The 19,383-nt window shown below is 42.0% G+C and overlaps 1 protein-coding gene across 1 annotated transcript in view; it reads left to right on the top strand.

The window, feature by feature from the left end:
- CNTNAP5 (contactin associated protein family member 5) overlaps positions 1–19,383 on the top strand; it is a 777,193-nt gene that overhangs the window by 465,238 nt on the left and 292,572 nt on the right. Inside the window, exon 11 of the mRNA XM_084892213.1 lies at positions 15,815–15,921. Coding sequence (XP_084748339.1) covers positions 15,815–15,921 — 107 coding nt within the window. The remainder of the gene's footprint in view (positions 1–15,814; positions 15,922–19,383) is intronic.

Consider the following 19,383-nt stretch of genomic DNA (forward strand, 5'->3'; position numbering starts at 1 on the left):
TGGAGAGGAAGCTTTTTTTCCAATAGAGGAGCCTTCAATAGCAGAACTGAGAAAGCAACAGCCATGCCCTCGCTGGTTTGCTCAGTGGATAGAGCATCAGCCTGCGGACTGAAGCATCTCAGATTTGATTTCGGTCAAGGGAACATGCCCAGGTTGCAGGCTTGATCCCCAGAAGGAGGTGTGCAGGAGGAAGCCAAACAATGATTTCCTCTCATCACTGATGCTTCTATCTCTCCCCCTTTCCTTTCCTCTCTGGAAATCAATAAAAATATATGTTTTAGAAAGTGGCAGCCAAATTCCTTAGAGCAGAGAGGAAGTGGGGGCATAGGGTGAGTGAGTGAAGTCATTCCCAGAGAAAGCAAAGCCTGGCCTGGGAAGAGCAGACCAGTCGTATGCCAGGGCCCTGTGTGGCTTTTCCCATGGCCCCTGCTCTCCCTGGGGTTAGTCCTCAGCTTTTATTTGCACTCTTATTTCCATGTCTCCTCCTTGACCCAAGAAGATTTAATTATGAACATTTCAAGGTTTTCATGAATATAACACTTTTTAGATCTCATTTTATATACTTTTATGTTTAATAATGAAAACTCAAATAAGTAGAAAGAAAGAAATATGACTATGAGGCAGAGCTTGGCATTTTTCTTCTTGTGTGCATCCTCCGCAGTGCACCTGTGTGAGGCTCCAGCTCATAGGCTGCAGCAGAGTCAGAGGCAGCCCAGAGCAGACGCAAAGTCAGGGGCCAGGGACAGTGTCTGCCGGACAATGTTGGTGTTACCGGCAACACACATGGCCACCGGCAGTTCCATGTGGAGGACATGCATGGCCCCTGAGTTTGGTTCCCGTCCCTGCTGCCACAGCCCTCAGGCCCCAGGCCCCCACCCCAGGCACGGATCCTAACTGAAACAGCCTTGGCAGCTGAGCTTCCTAAGCCCGAACTGCTGGATGGGACACTGATGGGACATAAATGAGTGAAAATGAAGTGACCTTTCTTGGCAGCCCCAGGAGTTGGCAGCTGAGAGAGGAAATGCCAGCTCTGCGAATGTGGCTAAATCATAGACTGAGCTCCACACTTGCAGACGGAACCTTTCTCTCCAAAGCCAGGAAAACAAATCTATTATGAAAGAGGAGAAAAACCCGTAGTCCATGTCCATGTCACAAACCACCTGCAAGACAGATGAAAATAAAATAAACATTTACATAATTCACATTCAACAAGGCCTTATTTAATTCCCGAAATAATTCAGAGATTGCCTTGATATTACTGAGAAGAAAAGTGAAAGGGGAAAGGCATAATTCATTTCAGATGTCATGCAAGCTAGAAAGTGACAACCCCAGGGTTTGAAGTTGTCTCTCTAGGCTGAAGTATGGGTTTCTCGATGCACCCTGTCAGCTCTGTGAAGGTGACACATTGCACCTCAATTAAGACACAGGGGACAGTGCCAGCGCAGCCCTCCCTCTGCCATTGTGAGGTTTAATTTAATGCATGACCTTTAAGGTGAAAAACCAAAGAACCTTACAAACAGGTCCGAATGGACCAGCACCCTGGGGAATCCAGGCTCTGCCTGGATCATGTCTGTTCACAGTTCCGTGGGACCCAGACGACTAGTCTCACTGGACAATGAAACCTTGGCAGGATTTGCATAGTATTAATAAAATGTGTAGGAAGATCGGTAAACCCCATTCTAACATGTTTCCTTGACTTGTGTTATGTGAGTTGGTTTCTTGTTACAGTGAAATATTTTTATTCTCCTAAGTAAAATCATAGGACTATCTATAACAGATAAAAGCAGCATTGGAAAATCAAGTCAAGTGCTTCTAAATTTGGTATGTGAAAATAGCGAAGGCTGACAGACTGCAGACACGCCTTAGTCTCCGCACCCATTGGTAGCATCAGTATATTCTTGCGTCATGAATACACAGGGAAGGCACAAGGAGATTTACATCAACCTGTTCAGGGTTAATCTGGAGTACAAAACCAGCATACCACTAATACACTGTATTAATCTGATACCAGAAAGCTACATTTTAATTTAAAAAACATAAATATTTGCAAAAAGAGACTAAAAAAAACAGCTCTGCAGTTTGCAACCCCCTGATCCCTCTCTGCAGGGTGCTCATTGTGGTGTGAGGCCCAGCAGCCTGGCTTCTCCAGGAGCTGTAATCAATCCATTGCCTCCGGCTCCACCGAGACCCGTTGTAGCAGAGTCTACATTTTGGTCAAAATTTGAGAAGCTCTGAATGAGACAATCGAATTGTCCTTAGTTATAGTGGGATAAGAATGATGTCCTAATTTTAAGAAGAAGGCCATTCTGATAAACTGGAGAGCTCGGCTTGACTGTGTGTTTTCCTCAACATAGCCATTAAGACATCTTTGTAATGCAAAACCAAGCCACTGCATTTCCAGGCACTTAAAAGTTTTTCCCTTCTAGCCACTGAGAGGAAAACTTTTAGGCCTGGGCCTAAACTGGTAAACTGGCAGCTGGACATCTCTCTCACAATCCAGGACTACTGGCTCCTAACTGCTTGTCTGCGTATCTGCCTGATTGCCCCCTAACCACTCCCCTGCTGTCCTGATTGCCCCTAACTGCCCTCCCCTGTCAGCCTGATCGCCCTCTAACTGTTCCTCCCTGCTGGCCTGATTGTCCCTAACCACCTCTGTCTCGGCCCCTGCCACTGAGGCTTTGTCTGGAAGGACATCCAGAAGATGTCTAGCAGATGTCTGGTCTAATTAACATATTACCCTTTTATTAGTATATATATATTGGTTAATCCTCATCTGAAGATTTATTTCCATTGATTTTTAGTGACCATAGAAGAGATAAGGAAACCCAGAGAGAAACACTGATGTGAAAGAAAAAATCAATTGGTTGCCTCAAGTACAAGCCCCAGTCAGAGCCCTGGGCTGGGGAGGAGCCTGCAACTGTGGTACAGGCCCTTTACTGGACTTAAACCTCATGCTGACACTCTATCAACTGAGCCAAACTGGCTAGGCTCCCCTCACTGATATTAAGTAGAAAAACCAGACCCGATTTTCCTCTCATAAAAGCCAGCACCCATCAGTACATGGTGTTGTGCATTTTCATTCCTATGAAGCACTTCTAGCCACTGAGACAAATTAATCAATTAGATAAATTTGATCATATCTTGTTGAGTCAAAATGACAGAGAATTCTCTTCCCCTGTGATCAAGAAAACAACATCGTATTTTATTATTTGGGAAAAGATAGTATGCACTTTTGCTTCTTCAGTAACCAGGTAGCAATGATTTCCTATTGGATTCATGACCTCAGGTTGCTTCTCACATTTACAGTATTGGAGTGGATAACACTGGGAAGTTGATTAAAAACATTCTCTGCTTTGAAGAGACAGACTTTGAAGAGCATTGAGCATCTGTTGGTCATAAACTTTAGGTTTTCAGAAGAGTAGAGAGAGGACTTTCTATTTTCCTGTTCATTGACCACCAAAGCTAGTGGCAGCAGGATAGCACGCTGTGGGTGCCCACGTCTGTCTTGAAGCCCAGCAGTTCTACTGGGATCAGGGATGTGCCCTGTGAGCTCATTTGACCATCATGCTTTGTCCATATCTGGGAAATCATCTCAGCAACAATTGCCGATTGACTTCCTGTTGTGAACTAGACCCTGAAAGGTTTAGGAACTGACTTCTAACAATTTTGTTGTATTCACTTAATTCCTTAGTGTCTGCATCTGCTGTAATTACAACAAATTTCAATTATAATGAAAGTCCAACTGTGGGGTAAAATAGGATTATGGTAATTGATGGAATGGAGAGACAATGAAATAGGTTTCAAAGCTTTCAGAAAAGCTATCTGACCAAAACAAGATCAATGCAGTCAGCTGCTAATTAAAGCAAACAGACAAAGGAAGGCAACCTAGCTGATTTTTAATGTAGGAGCTTCATTAAAATGCTTATGTTGCTCAGCTTGCATTTTGAGGACTGTTGAAATGTTTTGTTCTTTTGTCTCTAAGGGAAGAATATAGAAATTGAAATTGACCTTCAACTGTATAAAAAAGGAATGCGGATATTTAAAAATGGAAGTAACATTTATAGAACAGGTATAATTGAAATTTGGAGCATAAATACATTTAGACTTATTTATAGATAACCATTTATCTGTACATTTGGGAATTTCAAAGGCTTATCAATATCTATCCTATTTATTGCAATCTGTTTTAGGAACTGGAGAAGAGGGAACTTTAATATTGAGGGAAACATTTTTATAGATGTTCATATATACACTGAGTATTTTTAAGACTGACCTATGTTTTAACAGATGACTTCTCCAGATGAGTTCAAGATGGGGATTTGGAGTGCACAAGTGTCTAAATTATGTGTACATTTACATAGCCCCTAGAGCATCAGACACCCAGACATACCATTAACCATTGTGCTCTTTTCTTAGATAGAAGATACTTTTATTTTAATTTTTACAGGTGACTTCTAAAATTTCCATGGCTGGATAGAGAACCCTAATAAATGGTGGTCATTAGGCCTATATTACCAGGCGGACTTAGTTCCAAAGAGGAAGATGCCACCCACTGAGTTTTATTTCCAGAGCTTAATAAGGAAGGTGGATGGTGGTCAGCTGGATCTTGGTTGGATGCCTGTTCTGCTCTAGCTGGTGACCAGGGAACTGACTGAGCCTCAATAGCTTGATGCATTAAAGGAGGCACATGCGCTGGGCCCTCTCCTCCTGCTCTGCTGGCTCAGGCCCTGTGCTGAGAAAGTTTGGGACAGCATGACTCTCTCTCCTGAGAGACCATTTCCTAAGTGGGCTGAGGTCCTCTTTGTTGTGTATTAGCAAAATAAAATATTAATACAAGCCCATGTACATATTCAAGCTTCATTGTCAAAACTATGACTGACCCATACTACTTAGAGACTGCGATCATTTCCATGGTTAACTTCTATTAATAGATGATTGATGTGCTCCATATCCTCACAAACCTCATTCCATCTGTGTGACAATGACAAGAACACTAACAGCAGAAACTACCCATGTTACTCTCAATGTGCTTTTGGCCTTAATAGTAAATTACCCATGGCGAAGTTTCCCACATCAATGTGCATATTAATTTAAATTTCCTCATAGCACTCTACAGTGTGAATGGACCATCATTCATCATCCATTTCCAAAATGATAGACTATTTCCTTTTTAAAAATCTGTTGATAACGATAATATATATATATATATATATATATATATATATATATATATATATATATATACTCTAACATGAAAATAGACCAAACAGCAGAACAACCAGTCACTATGACATGTGCTGACCACCAGGGGGTGTGTGTGGAACATGGCAGGCATCAGCAGCAGGCAGCAGAGCATGGAACATGGCAGGCAGCAAGATGGTGGAGCAGGTGAGTGGGGGCACCAGACCAAGGCAGGGCACCAGTCACTGCCATCAGGTTAAGCCTCTGGTATTACTGAAAATTCTTTGCTCCTGTGTGCAGCTGTCCCACCTGGCACTCACACCTGTTGCCAGCGCTGACCCCACTCGCACCCACTGCTGGTTCCAAAGCTGGTGTTTGCACCCTCTGATAGAACTGGAACTGCTACTCACACCCGTTGCTGGTGCCCAGTTCCAGTCCCAATCACTCAGAATTGTCAGAGCGTGTGAGCTGCTGCTGTTGCCAGTCCTGATTGCCCCTGAGGGCTTCTTCACCTCTACCTGCTCCTGAGAGTCAATCAGGGCAGCAGCTGCTATTCACCCCATTGATGGCACTGGTCCCGTTCTGTTCTCACCCACTGCTGACACCAGCCCCAATCACTCCATGCCCTCAGTGGGTGTGAGGGGGGCTGGTGCCATCAGGGTATGGGAGCCGTGGCAGCAGGAGCAGGGCTGCTGGCAGACAGGTGACGGAAACCATGGCAGGAGGGGCTGGCCATGGACTCAGAGAATGCACCAAGACCTGTCCCTGTGTCACCACAGCCTCGTGGCCCACAGTTCCTTTCAAGATGCATGAATATGTGCACTGTGCCTCAAGTAATTTTATATTTATCGTTATATATAAAAAGGCATTTCTGGGGCATTATTATAAGAGAGAGAATTTCTAGGTCAAACAAGATACATAATTTTACGTTTTGGAAATGCTATCTCCTATGTCAATGACAATGGCCCTCACATGCAACATGAGGAGAAAAAAGCATAATAGAAAAATAAAGAAAAAAGGCCACTGGGACAATGTGTAAAACAAGAGGAAATCCTTGGAAAACATTTAAAAAATCCAGTACTTAAAAAAAATAATGCAAATAAAAGGAGGTGATACATTTTTCTTAATACTTTCAAATTAAGAAAAATAAAACAAAATTCAAGGTTGGCTAGATTTGAATAAAAGTCACCTGAATACCATTTAGGGAAGTTTAGGGAAATTGGGAGGATAATTTGGCTAACAGAATAAACCTAAAGCTCTGTTATTTTTACCCAAAAGTACTCACTAAAATTGACAGAGTCCCACAGAAGCAGGGGAAGCAGTGGCAACATTCCATGCTTTAGGCTCATTAGCTGGAAGGCACTTCCAGGGTGAAGCTCAGGCCTGTGCCACGCCTGGCAGCTGAGCATGGTGCTCCCAGAGTGGGCTGGGGAGGGGAACTTCAGATCTGAATCATGAGATAATTAGGCACTGATGGACATGGGTGCCCACAAAAAATGACTTGTATTCAGGTAAAAAGTTTTACAAGGCTTTTTTTAGTTTCAAAGAGTGATATTTATTTTTTTTAAATTCAAAATCCTGCTTTGTATCAAGGTTTCTTTCTCATTTTTACTTTAATGAAGTTCATATATTCATTTTATTTGTAAGTGTAGCCAGTATTAATGGTCAGATCTAAAGGACTTTGAATACAGCTTAATCCCATTTATGGATTCAGTTATTTAAATGCCATCAAATGATGTAAGCTGTGTTTACATGTTTATTTACTTTTGAGGTAGTTCAATTTATTGCATTAAAAAACAGAAGGCCACAAATATTTATGAAACTTAAATACTCAGAAGATGAACATTTAACTTTGGTAAACTTAATTTATATGAGACATTATACTATGGAGGGCTTTTTAAATTGGAATTTACAAGGCTTATGCTCAAACTAGAGGCCCAGTGCATGAAAATCTTACACTCTGAGGGGTCCCTCAGCGTGGCCTGAGTCCTCTCGGAGTCCAGGAGCCATTGGGAGATGTCCGACTGACAGCTTAGCTGAGAGTGGGCCTAAGCTGTGAGTCAGATATCCTTAGCACTGCTGTGGAGGCAGGAGAAGTTCCCACCACCACTGTTAGGCTCGCCAGCTGAGAGCCTGGCTTCTGGCTGAGCAGAGCTTCCCTGTGGGAGCACACTGACCACCAGAGGGCAGCTCCTGCATTGAGCATCTGCCCCCTGGTGTTCAGTGCACATTATAGTGACCAATCATTCCACTGTTCAGTGGATTTGCATATTAGCCTTTTATTATGTAGGATAGATCAAAACCCCTTAAAAATTATAAATACCAAACTACTGATTTTTTTTTTTTTAGAGTTTGATTACAGTCTTCCTACAAGGTAAAAGACCTATCTCAGGCCAATTCAAAGATCCATTCTGGTCAGGTGTCTTTTGTAAAAATATGATTGATAGACAATGTCATGTTAGTTTCAGATGCACAACATAATGTTGCAACATTCATATACCTAACGATATGGTCACCTCCATAAGTCTAATAACCACCTGTCATTATATAGTTATTATGACATTATTGACAATACACTGAGTGGCCAGATTTCTATGATTTCTGAATGCATAAAAATCTTGCCACTCAGTGTATATCCTATATAATAAAAGGCTAATATGCAAATTGTCCCCTGGACCAGGAATCCAGGAATTCAACCAGCAGGTGGGCTGGCCAACCACCCATGTTCCTTCCCCCTGGCCAGGTTGGCCAGACCCACCCATCCATCCATGCATCAATTCATGCCTTGGGCCTCTAATATATATATACACACACACACAAAATAAGTGGACAGATTATTATGTGTTCAGAGATCATAATAATCTGGCCACTCAGTGTATAGTCCCTGTGCTGTAGATTGTATCCCTATAACTTATTTATTTTATATGTGAGAATCTGTGCCTCTTTTTCTCCTTCACCATTTTCACCAGCTCTAGACCCTCCGCTGTTCTGCAATACACAGTTTGTTCTCTGTATCTATGAGTCTGTTTCTCTTTTGTTTTGTTTTTTTCCCAGATTCCACATATAATTGAAATTATATGATATTTTTCTTTCTCTGGTTTATTTCACTTAGCATAATATCCTTTAAGTCCAACCATACTGCCACAAATGGTAAGATTTCATTATTTTTTATTGCTGAGTAATATGTCATTTTTTAAAGTAACTTTATTTTTTTGGTGAATCCTCACCTGAGGATATTTTTCTATTGATCTTTGTGGAGAGTGGAAGAGGGAAAGACGGAGAGAAACATTGATGTGAGGGTCCAGCCAGGGAGGAACCTGCAACTGAGGCATGTGCCTTAGACCAGAATCAAACCTGGGACCCTTTTCTCTATCCACTGAGCCAAACCAGCTAGGACTAATATGCTAATTTTTAAGGAGAAATGAGACTTAAAGATTCCTTGTTAGAATAAAGAATAGATAAATTAAAAAAAAGTCATTTAATAACTATTAGACTCCTTGACTTGATGCGAGACTGTTTAATATACTAAATAAGGTTCCTCGTAAGGCTGACAGGAATTTTTTAAAAAATATATTTTATTGATTTTTTTACAGAGAGGAAGGGAGAGAGATAGAGAGCTAGAAACGTAGATGAGAGAGAAACATTGACCAGCTGCCTCTTGCACACCCCCTACCGGGGATGTGCCCGCAACCAATGTACATGCCCCTGACTGGAATTGAACCTGGGACCTTTCAGTCCGCAGACCGACGCGCTACCACTGAGCCAAACCGATTTCGGCGGCTGACAGGAATTTATTAAAATCCATTATAAATATCCTGAAGCATTTTTTTTCAAAGTTGAGAATGCTAGTTTCTTCCCAGAAAGTTGCAAGTTACATTATACAGATGGTCTGGCTAAGATCAGCTTTGGGGCCATCTTTATCTTTCAGTACATATTCCTCCTTCAGCCCGAAATAGTAATACTAACATTTTACTTATCTTAAATTTTTCATACTGAATTCAGAAATGTCTGGGATTAAAAATGTGACACTTAAGAAGACATTGACTATGCTAAGTGATGAAGATGCAGGATGGATCACCTTGACCCCTGGGTATAGGTGCTCAATCAAAGGCTCCTTAATATCCCTCATTGAAAACCAAAGAGAGACTGGAAATGTATTCTCCAATTTGCTTACTAGTCCTTGATGGGCTTCTGCATTTTTTTTATATTTATAGGATTACACATGACTTAGTTTATTTTAAGTAAGATGCCACCAATCTTTGAGTCAGTAAAGTGGTTTTCTCATATTTGCAATAATAACTTATAAGGACCTTCTACCAAAAGGAGGAAGAGTCTAGAAGCAATTACATTAACTAAGGTTTAAGAAATGAATAAAAAAAATCTATGTTATCTGCAAAAGTAAAATTAAAATAAAAGCAGAGTTGAGACAGGGACTCTCTTCTTAGCTACTTATTCTAAGGCTTTCACAAATTAGTAATGAAGAGGGATTGAAAATGCTTTCCCTATTCTTCACCACTGAAGAGAATTTATAGACTGAATTACATATTACCAGAGACTGATGCACAAGATTCATGCAAGAGTAGGCCTTTCTTCCCTGGCTGCCAGCACCAGCTTCCCTCTGGCACCCAGGACCCAGGCTTCCCTTGTAGCCCCGGCTTAGTCCAGAAGGTCCTCTGGTCTAATTAGCATATTACCCTTTTATTATTATAGATTATGCTACTCATTTCCTCCCAATTAACCGATTGGTCATTGTCATTGACTTCTTCTCCACCAAAAATGTCTTTTAAGAATGGAGAGCTGCAAGTTCTTAATCAGTGATCAGACATGTGAAGCCCCTGTCCCACATCTTTTTAAAAAGCGGTGCCTTAAGATGCACAATTAGAACTCATTTTTGAGGAGACAGACTGCCCATCTGGTGTGTGGAGAGGGAGGAGGGCACCATGCTGATAGTGCAGGATAGCATGGCTCACATCTGGCTCTGTTAGCTCATACTTGGACAAGGTAGGTATACTTGTCTTACATTCTCCATCTATACTATAAAGGAAATAATATATTTAAAGTAACATCTCAAGTGGGATTGTGATTGCTTGCGAGAGTCCATTTCAAGCCTTTGCCTATAGGAAAGTCTTAGAATGTAAGGTGTAGATTGCCTCATGGTGATGATATTTTGTTAGAGACTAGCTAGGAAATAAATGTTTAGTTAAATATTATTAGGATAATCACAAAGGTCAACACATATTTGATTGTCTGTTAAAAGTAATAGGAATCAATGTGACCTAGACAGGTAATTTGAATTTCTCAGACTTTTAATCTCACTAAAATCTACCCCAAATTAAACACAGCCTTATCAGGAATGGAAGATGGTTCCTCACAGGAGCTCAAGGTGCATCATTCTAAAGTGATCAGCTTCTGACCATTCTGGAGACAATTACCTTCAGAGATAAAGTCATTAGTGCCCAGTAACACAGCCCTGATAGCCACGGAGTCTCAAAAGCCGTGTGTCATTTCCTCCCATCCTTGCCAGCCGCGAAAGAGAGCCCAGGTGGTGTTCATCTGCCCCCTCATGCGGTTCCCCACTCTGAACTGATCCTCACCTGTGGGGGTACTTCACCAGTGAGAAAAGAGTGAGACTCTTTGTCTCCCCTCACCCCTCAGCTGTTCAGCTGCAGGCAGGTAATCGTACACAAGTGAAGGCCAGACAGACTGTGGTTACCTGAAGAGGCTTAGGTGAAAGAAGGCAGCTTCTGGTGGTTGTTGCACCCCAGAAATATTTTAATTCATTCATTTATTCATTCTATCAACAATGATTCCTGAGTGGCTACCTGTTTAGTACATTGGTATTCTGTGAACGAAATAGATAACAACCAATGCTTTTATGGAGTTTACGGTCTTTCGTGAAGAGATCATAAACAAATCATTAACTTAATGCATCAGCAGAGTATGCATGTGTGAGAAGATAGAAAGTGCAAGGACAGAAAGGGGGGCTGGGGAAGGGGAGTGGACGTACAGAGTGAGGGAGAGTTGCCACCTACAATAGCAGGCTGGTGGTAGATCTTTGAGAAGGTGCCATTTGGGCAGAGACAAGGTGAGTAGTGGGTCACGTGGACATCCCAGGCAGGAGCTTCTGGGCTGAGGCAACTTCTGGGCAAACACTCTGACTAAGGAGTATGCCTGTGCTTTAGGACAGTGAGGAGGGCAGTGTGGCTGGAACAGATGAAGAGAAGAGAGAAGAATGGGACAAGGTCAGAGAATTAAAGGGGGTATAGATTGGCAGGAACTGGTAGGTAATTTGAAAGATGTTCCTTTTACCCTGAATAAAGCAAGAAGCCATTGGAGGGTTTAAGGTGATCTACCTTAAGTGTTACAAGGACCTCTCTTGCTCTTGCATTGGGATTGGCTGAAGGGATTCAGCTGGAAAGCTAGAAGCAAGTTGGCTGGTAATTATAGTTTTTCAGGCAAGAAATGCTGGTGGCTCACACCAGAGTGGTAGCAGTACAGGGATAAGAAGTGGTGAAAGGCCGGGACAGGTTTGGCTCAGTGGATAGAGCATCGGCTTGGGGACTGAAGGGTCCCGGGTTCGATTCCGGTCAAGGGCATGTACCTTGGTTGCAGGCATATCCCCAGTAGGGGGTGTGCAAGAGGCAGCTGATTGATGACTCTCTCTCATCGATGTTTCTAACTCTCTATCTCTCTCCCTTCCTCTCTGTACAAAATCAATAAAATATATTTAAAAAAAAAAAAAGAAGAAGTGGTGGAAGGCAGGAGAACTTCTGTGGGCAGAGCCAGAGTGTGTCTCCTGCCTGGGATGCAGGCTCTGGGGGAAGGGGAGGCCCTTCAAGTTATGGAGTCAACACAGTGTAAGCATGAAGCTGCTGCCAACTGGTAGTGAACAAAGATTGTGGGTAGAAAAGGTGGGGCAGGGCGAGGAGGCAGGAGGTCAGAAATTTAGGTTTGGACATGCACATTTTGAAATATTTGTTAGATGCACAAGTGGAGTTGTGAAGCAAGCAGCTGCATTTATGATCCGGAATTCTGGAGAGAAGACTGAATTCAACATATAAACGTGGCATATAAAGTCTTGAGATTGGTTATGACTGTTGTTCTGTATCTGATTTTCATTTAAGAAAAGCCAAAAGTTTATGATTCTATGAAACTCTCTAACTTATAAGCAAACTGACAGACTGCATTTTCTGGAAGTATCTTGAATCACACTCTTTTCCCAATGCCTTTCTCAGGCCCCTCCCACTCCAGCAGGAAACTCCTGCTCCTACTCAGTTAAGGCTAACTGAGCTTAGTCACCACTTTGATCACTTTCAAGGAACACCCCTGGAGTCATCCTTTCTCCCTGATGGTAATAGAGAGAATTGTGCCAGGATGCTTGAAACTGGGCTGGGGTTAAACTCTTAGAAATGCTTGCCTCTGCATAGCCCATTCTCCCTCTTGTAAAATCTTTTTCCTTTTTTGAAGAGCACCACTGCTGTCTCCCCTGCTGTGCACCAGCCTTTGAAGAGAAACTTGTCTCTTCATATTTCCTTGTGTATAACCCAGCACATCACAACACAACAGGGAAGCTGCTACACACACCTGTGTGCGCTGCTGGGTGGCCAGCACTGCTGAAGGCCAGGGGCCTCTGTGGATGCTCCTCTTTTCGCTTCTCCTCTTACCTCGATGTCCCCAGCGGTCCTTCTCTTGGAAGGATGCTGGTTTGGGGAAATTTACAAATTCTTACATAAGATGTGTACATGACTGTTGTCCCTGTTGTATTGATTTTTGTTTTTATTTTTCCTTCCATTCCTAACCCTTTTCAACCTTTGCTTCAATGCCTTCTTTGGCCTCCCATCAGAATACACACTGTACATTTATACAGGTGGACAGCGTCCAGGGGCCGCCCTCTAAGCTTCCTTGGCACACGTACTGTGCTAGTGTGCCTACGCCCCTGTGCAGTGCAGAGGAGCTGTGTGCTCAGCTGAACGCTTCCTTTGTCAAACATTGCACACCAAGAGGTGGCACGTCCACTCAGACCAAGTCAGGCATGCAGTCTGTTTAGGACTGCAGAGAAGCTCAGCATGAGCCTCTCCAGCAGTTTGAATTAGGCACCCCGCATGTGAGACTGACTGCCCCCCCTCCTCTCCGCGTGCTGCAGGTCTTTCCCTTTCTGAGTTCATGGCTTCAGTGCTCAGTTCATACCAGGTAGAAGAAAAAGACACAAAACAAAGATAAAATGAATAGTTCAAAGAATATAGAAACTAGACTCATGAAACCCCCTTTTAAAGAAGGAAAATGGGGTTATGCTTCTTTTATGTTGACTTTACAGATGAGCTCTCCCTATCACAGTGTGAACTGAACAGAGTGAATCTAGCTCTGAGGCAGCCCTATAGCACTTTTGTTTTGATCATTTTAGGGATATTAAGTTTTCCCATAAACAAGTATTCATTTTCCCTACCGGAATACAACATTGGTGTTTTCTGAATGACCGTAAAAGACATGAATTTCTATCCAGCATTTTAATTTTTATTTTTTAATATATTTTTATTTATTTCAGAGAGGAAGGGAGAGGGAGAGAGAGGTAGAAACATCAGTGATGAGAGAGAATCATTGCCTGGCTGCCTTCTGCACGCCCCACACTGGGGACCAAGCCTCAAATCAGGCTTGTGCCCTGACCGAGAATCAGCTGTGACTTTCTGGTTCATAGGTCGATGCTCAATCACTGAGCAGCACCAGCGGGGCTAAGCTCAGTTTATTAATATGTCAGTACAAAGACCTGTGTGCAGCTTTATCAAGATGCGCTCAGGGTGCGGGTGCGGGTGGGCATCTGTAGGCTGGCTGCCAGGCACTCCATCAGGACCCTCCCAGAGGCAGAGCTTCGGTTAAGTAATGTGCCACAGCACAAGGTTCCTGGGGGCTGAGGACTCTGGTTCATCTGAGTGACAAGTGTTTTTCTTTTATTTTCCATCGAGACCCGCAGCTGGAAGTAAAAATCAAGAAGAAGGGTAACATTTGAAGCAGGAAAGGGGTCATGTTTTTGGCTTGTTTACATATTTATTGGTTGGATTTGTGGACATATTCCTAGAAAAATTACTGGGTCCTATTTTCCCCCTGTTCTTTAAGCCATAGCTGGGTACCAAGGAGTTACCAATAAGTTCTTCCCAAGCATAAGCCCGGTCAGCACAATTGAGAGTTTGCTGTGCTGAGCAGAATTTTTCTAATAATACGTCTGAACATATGCAGAGATATTAGTTTCTGGGCTTTGAAACAATCACTGCTGGGGGGTTCTTACCGATACAGGACCTTTAAGGTAATCACATGCTCGGTGGCTGCACAATAAGTGCTTTTACTGCATTAGGCCACTTCTGCTACTTCACTGCTCCCACCCTCTCCACTTACATCAGGGCACAGTTTTCCCTGTAAGGATGGTTTCAAGGTTTCAGTATTTATCATTGCTTTTACTCTTTATTTGATACATTACAAATATAACCCACTTACCAGCTTATCTCTTAGTAATAACAGGACCTGCAATGTCAAGATTTTAATTCATGTGTATGTAAGGCGAAGAGAAATATCCAAAAGCACTGGGTAGCAAATGTGTGGAGCTGGGATCAAACTCAGGGATGGGTGACTTAAAGTCCAAGATCTCTGTTCAGAAGAAAAATAAACATTGTCTTCATTCCCATTAGACCAAGGGACACTTAACCTTTGTTTTCCTATCATTTTTGCAACATAAAGTGTTTTTCTTATTTTGTTGCGGCCTTGATTTACAGCTTGAATTTCCACTTAATCCGGTCCCGGTCCATTATTATCCCATTTGCTAACATCATTTGTAGTAGCTTTATGATAGCACATTAATTTTATGTACTACAACTTTCCTAAGAAATTTTCTAATCTTGAACACTTAATTTGATTCATCATGACATCATTGTGAATAATGATAAATAGCATGCATAATTTCCATATTTTAAAATATATCCTAAAGATAGAGCTATTTAAGTGTGATTGCTGGGTCAAATTATGTGAATGTTTCAGAGAATTTTTAACATGTGTGGTGAAAAGATTTTTTTAGAATAGTTACACTGTTTTCAGTACAATCTAGTAAAAGCCTCATTGTAAGGGTGATGTTGGCACTTTAAAAATTATATAATTTTTTGCATGTTAAATGGGCAGGTTTGTCTTTTAAAATTTCATGTTGCTTTTTAAAAATAGTTGTTTAAAATAGATTCCTGACCTTTTATGACCCCAAAAAAGAGAAACTGGGGTCAGTGGCCTCAGTTATCTGCACATCTCTTTTCTTTAAAAATGCAATACCTTTCCAACATGTGAAATTATAAACTTTGCACATTTTGTTCAGTGGAAAATGAAAAGCCTTAAGCTTCTGATTACTTCATAGTAACTTCAAGTCAATGAGATGTTGCCCCAGTATTGAAATCCTTGATTTAATTGCCCAAATCAGCTCCAAGTCATTACTGTCCAATAATCACACCCACTTCTTATGGTTAATCATAGTTTTTATTTTGATGGATTGAAGACTGTTTAGGTAAAGGAATATAGCTGACCAATTAACTCTATTAATTCATGCGGGTAGATATTTGTTTTCTCTTTATTTCAGCTGATTTGGTTGTTCTACTTTATCTCCTATTAGGTGTTTGCCAAACTACTGTGAACACGGAGGCAGCTGTTCCCAGTCTTGGGCCACTTTCCATTGTAACTGCAGTGACACAGGCTACATGGGCCCCACTTGCCATCACCGTGAGTAGATCCGTGGTTTCTATCATAGAGCTGGCACAACTCCAGGAACCAGATTGACTTCAGGGTATAGTCAGCATGGGGAAAGCACTTGTTATTCATTCATTCCATATACCAAACCTTGTGTTGGGCATGGAGGATCCATGGATATAAGCTATATTCTCATGGAATGTGTGGCCTACCAGGAAGACAGGTAGGAATGTGAAATGTTGACGTACAGGAGACACAAGAGGCACAGGTGCATAGAGGTGAGGTATGACATCAACTGTATTGTCTTGGTGGGCTGAGTTGTACTGTGATAAACAACCCAACATCTCAGTGGCTAAGTGGCCAGGAATTGTGCCATGCCTATGTGATATGCTCATCACACATGGACAGAGGGCCCTCACTCACATTGTCTGCATTCTGGGATGCGGACAGAGGCTCCCTCCTGTGGAACTTTGCCATGGCATGAAGAGGAAAGCATGGGAAACATGTGCCAGTTTTTGAATCTTCTACCTGTAAGTGGCTAACAGGACTTCAATTCATATGGGCACACTTAAATCCAAGAGGGAGGAAATGCCATCTTCTCAGGAGATCTGACACAGCAGAACCAACATATTGGTGATAAGTACCGATGGTCAGATGCAAGTGTTTGGGTGGCTTCAAATAAAAAGCTTGAACTGAACTTGTGGTGGACTATGTTAGGAAAAAATGGAAAATGAAACTGAATCTACAAGTAGTTTTTTTTTTTTCTTTTCTTTTTTTCTTTTTTTCTGGGGGATAGGGCTTCATGATTGTCCTACAGAGGGAGGTCCAGGCTACAGTGCTGCCGGCTGGGTAGACTGGGTCTGGTCCTGGGCCTCCCTCTTTGGAGCGACCATGAAACCCCATCCCCTGATTGATCACCCTGCTGGTCGGTGGCCTGGGCCTCCCTCTGTAGGACAATCATGGGGTGATGGCCAGGTCCCCAACCAATTGCATAGCACCTGCCTCTGCTGGCCTGACACCAGTGGGTGTCATAGCGTGGTTGTCTGGACGGTCGTTTCTCTGTTAGGCCATTTGGTCATTTTGCATATTATGCTTTATCATTATAGATTTATTTTATAAATGAACACATTACAGCCCAGAAAGGATATATAACTTCCTCTAGATCACATAGCTAGTTAGTGCTGGAGCCGGGACTCAAATTGAGTGAGTATGGTGGGATATGTCAGATCCTTCGGCTCTGTATCTGATTACCTTTCTCCAGCACACAAGACATTTGGAAGCTTCTGTATATGAACTTATTGATAGGGCATTCATGACATTCTTCATATAGTTATAGACCCACTGTGATATTATGATACCCCAATTGGCAGTGCAATTCTAGAATACAGAATAATGAGGAAGTACAAATTTTCTGGCGTATAAGACGACCCCCTAATTTTACAGTTAAAACATAGGTTTAGGCCTATATTCGCTGTATAAGACTACCCCCAACTTCCGAGGCAACACCAGTTCTTTTTTTAATAGACCGCCTCTCTGACTCTGGCCAATCTGAGCAGGCTATTTACTAGAATACAGTGTACATGTTCTGTACCCGAAGCTACACTGTGTTCTAGTAAAAAGCCTGCTCAGATTGGCCAGAGTCAGAGAGGCGGTCTATTAAAAAAAGAACTGGTGTTGCCTCGGAAGTGGGGGGTAGTCTTATACAGCGAATATAGGCCTAAACCTATGTTTTAACTGTAAAATTAGGGGGTCGTCTTATACGCCGGAAAATACGGTATTTGTGTTCTAGGATAATCGTGAAAGCATCACAGAAGTAAATAAGATGCATTAGGACTTGAAGAACTGCTAAAATTAGAACATGTATAAGGAATAGTAATCCTATAGAAAACAGACTGGCAAGAGCCAGGGCCTAGGGGTGGAAATATATGTGCTATGTTTTGGGACTATGCTGATGTTTGCCTACCTAAAGACAGAAAAATTCACCTGACACCCAAATTGGGTCCCTATAAAGCACTTTTCTAGAAGGGAATCTGAGTACATTTTCTGTTATGAGTAGAGCATTTTACATGTTATTTGAATATCTATAAATACAACTTTAATGACTGCATCATAAATAGTCTACTTAGTGACACTTTTGTTTTTATTTAATCATTTTAATATTCTGGCCTTTTGAGGGGAGGGATCCTGTGTTTTTTCTAAACATATGTTACTAGATGTTTGGTGCACAAAATCTGTGTACTGAGGGGGCATGTTCCTCAGCCTGGCCTATGCCCTCTCACAATCCTGGACCCCCGAGGGATGTAGCAGTGCACCAAGCAGCAGGTGGGCAGGGAGGAGCCAGAATCGGGGCACGCACCATGCTGCTCATGCTCATCCTGGTCTGCTGAGCCTGCTGCTGACACCACTTGGTAGTGCTGTCTCAGAATTGGGAGAGGCTCCTGCTATCGCACTGCACTTGCTAGCCATGAGTCCAGCATCTGGCTGAGCAGTGCTTCCCCTGTGGGAGTGCACTGACCACCAGAGGGCAGCTCCTGTGTTGGACATTGCTCCCTGGTGGTCAGTGTGCATCATAGCAACTGGTCAAACAGTCATTGCAATCATTTCACTGTAATGGTTGTTTAGGCTTTTATATATATAGATTATATTCAACATTTCCAGTGAGCACTTTGTTATTATTTTTTAACCCCGCATGTCTTATTGTTTTCTTGAACTAGTCTTAGAAATGGCATTATTGAGTCAAAGATTATGAATAGTTTTAAGGATCTTGATTCATATTGCCAACTTACTCTCTTAAAACCTTACTATAGTTTATGATCTCATTAATATTTTCTGATATCTTGTTTTACCTTCTGTGTTTGGCATGTACTTTTACTAAAGCATTTGCATATTGAAGTGGAAATTATTTTTGACTGTCATGGTCAGTTTAAGATAAAGCAAAGTTTTGTTTTTCTTTTTTCTTTTTTTTTTAATATATTTTACTGATTTTGTACAGAGAGGAAGGGAGAGAGATAGAGAGTTAGAAACATCGATGAGAGAGAGTCTTCGATCAGCTGCCTCTTGCACACCGTCTACTGGGGATATGCCCGCAACTACGGTACATGCCCTTGACCGGAATCGAACCTGGACCCTTCAGTCCCTAAGCCGACGCTCTATCCATTAAGCCAAACCAGTCTCGGCTGTTTTGCTTTTTATATGACTTGTATAATAAGAATAAGATTGTTTCCACATAATCTTATCATTCAACAATACTTCTTAAAACACATCTGGTGTCAGTAACAATGCATTTGATTATTAGTCTCACAGTGAGTGAATTCAATACGTGATTCAAGTTCTTATTTATTATCCATGTGTCTCCTGTTGAGTGGGACTTTCCTTGATCTTCTCACTAGTTCTGTCTGATGATCGTCACCATTTCTCAGCCTTTGCTAATCCCTTTCATAGTGCATCCTCTCTGACACCCTGATAATGCCTTTAACTCACTTCTCAGCTTGGCAA

The sequence above is a fragment of the Pipistrellus hanaki genome (assembly GCF_964339955.1).
Source record: "Pipistrellus hanaki genome assembly, chromosome: 8".
Classification (NCBI taxonomy): Eukaryota; Metazoa; Chordata; class Mammalia; order Chiroptera; family Vespertilionidae; genus Pipistrellus; species Pipistrellus hanaki.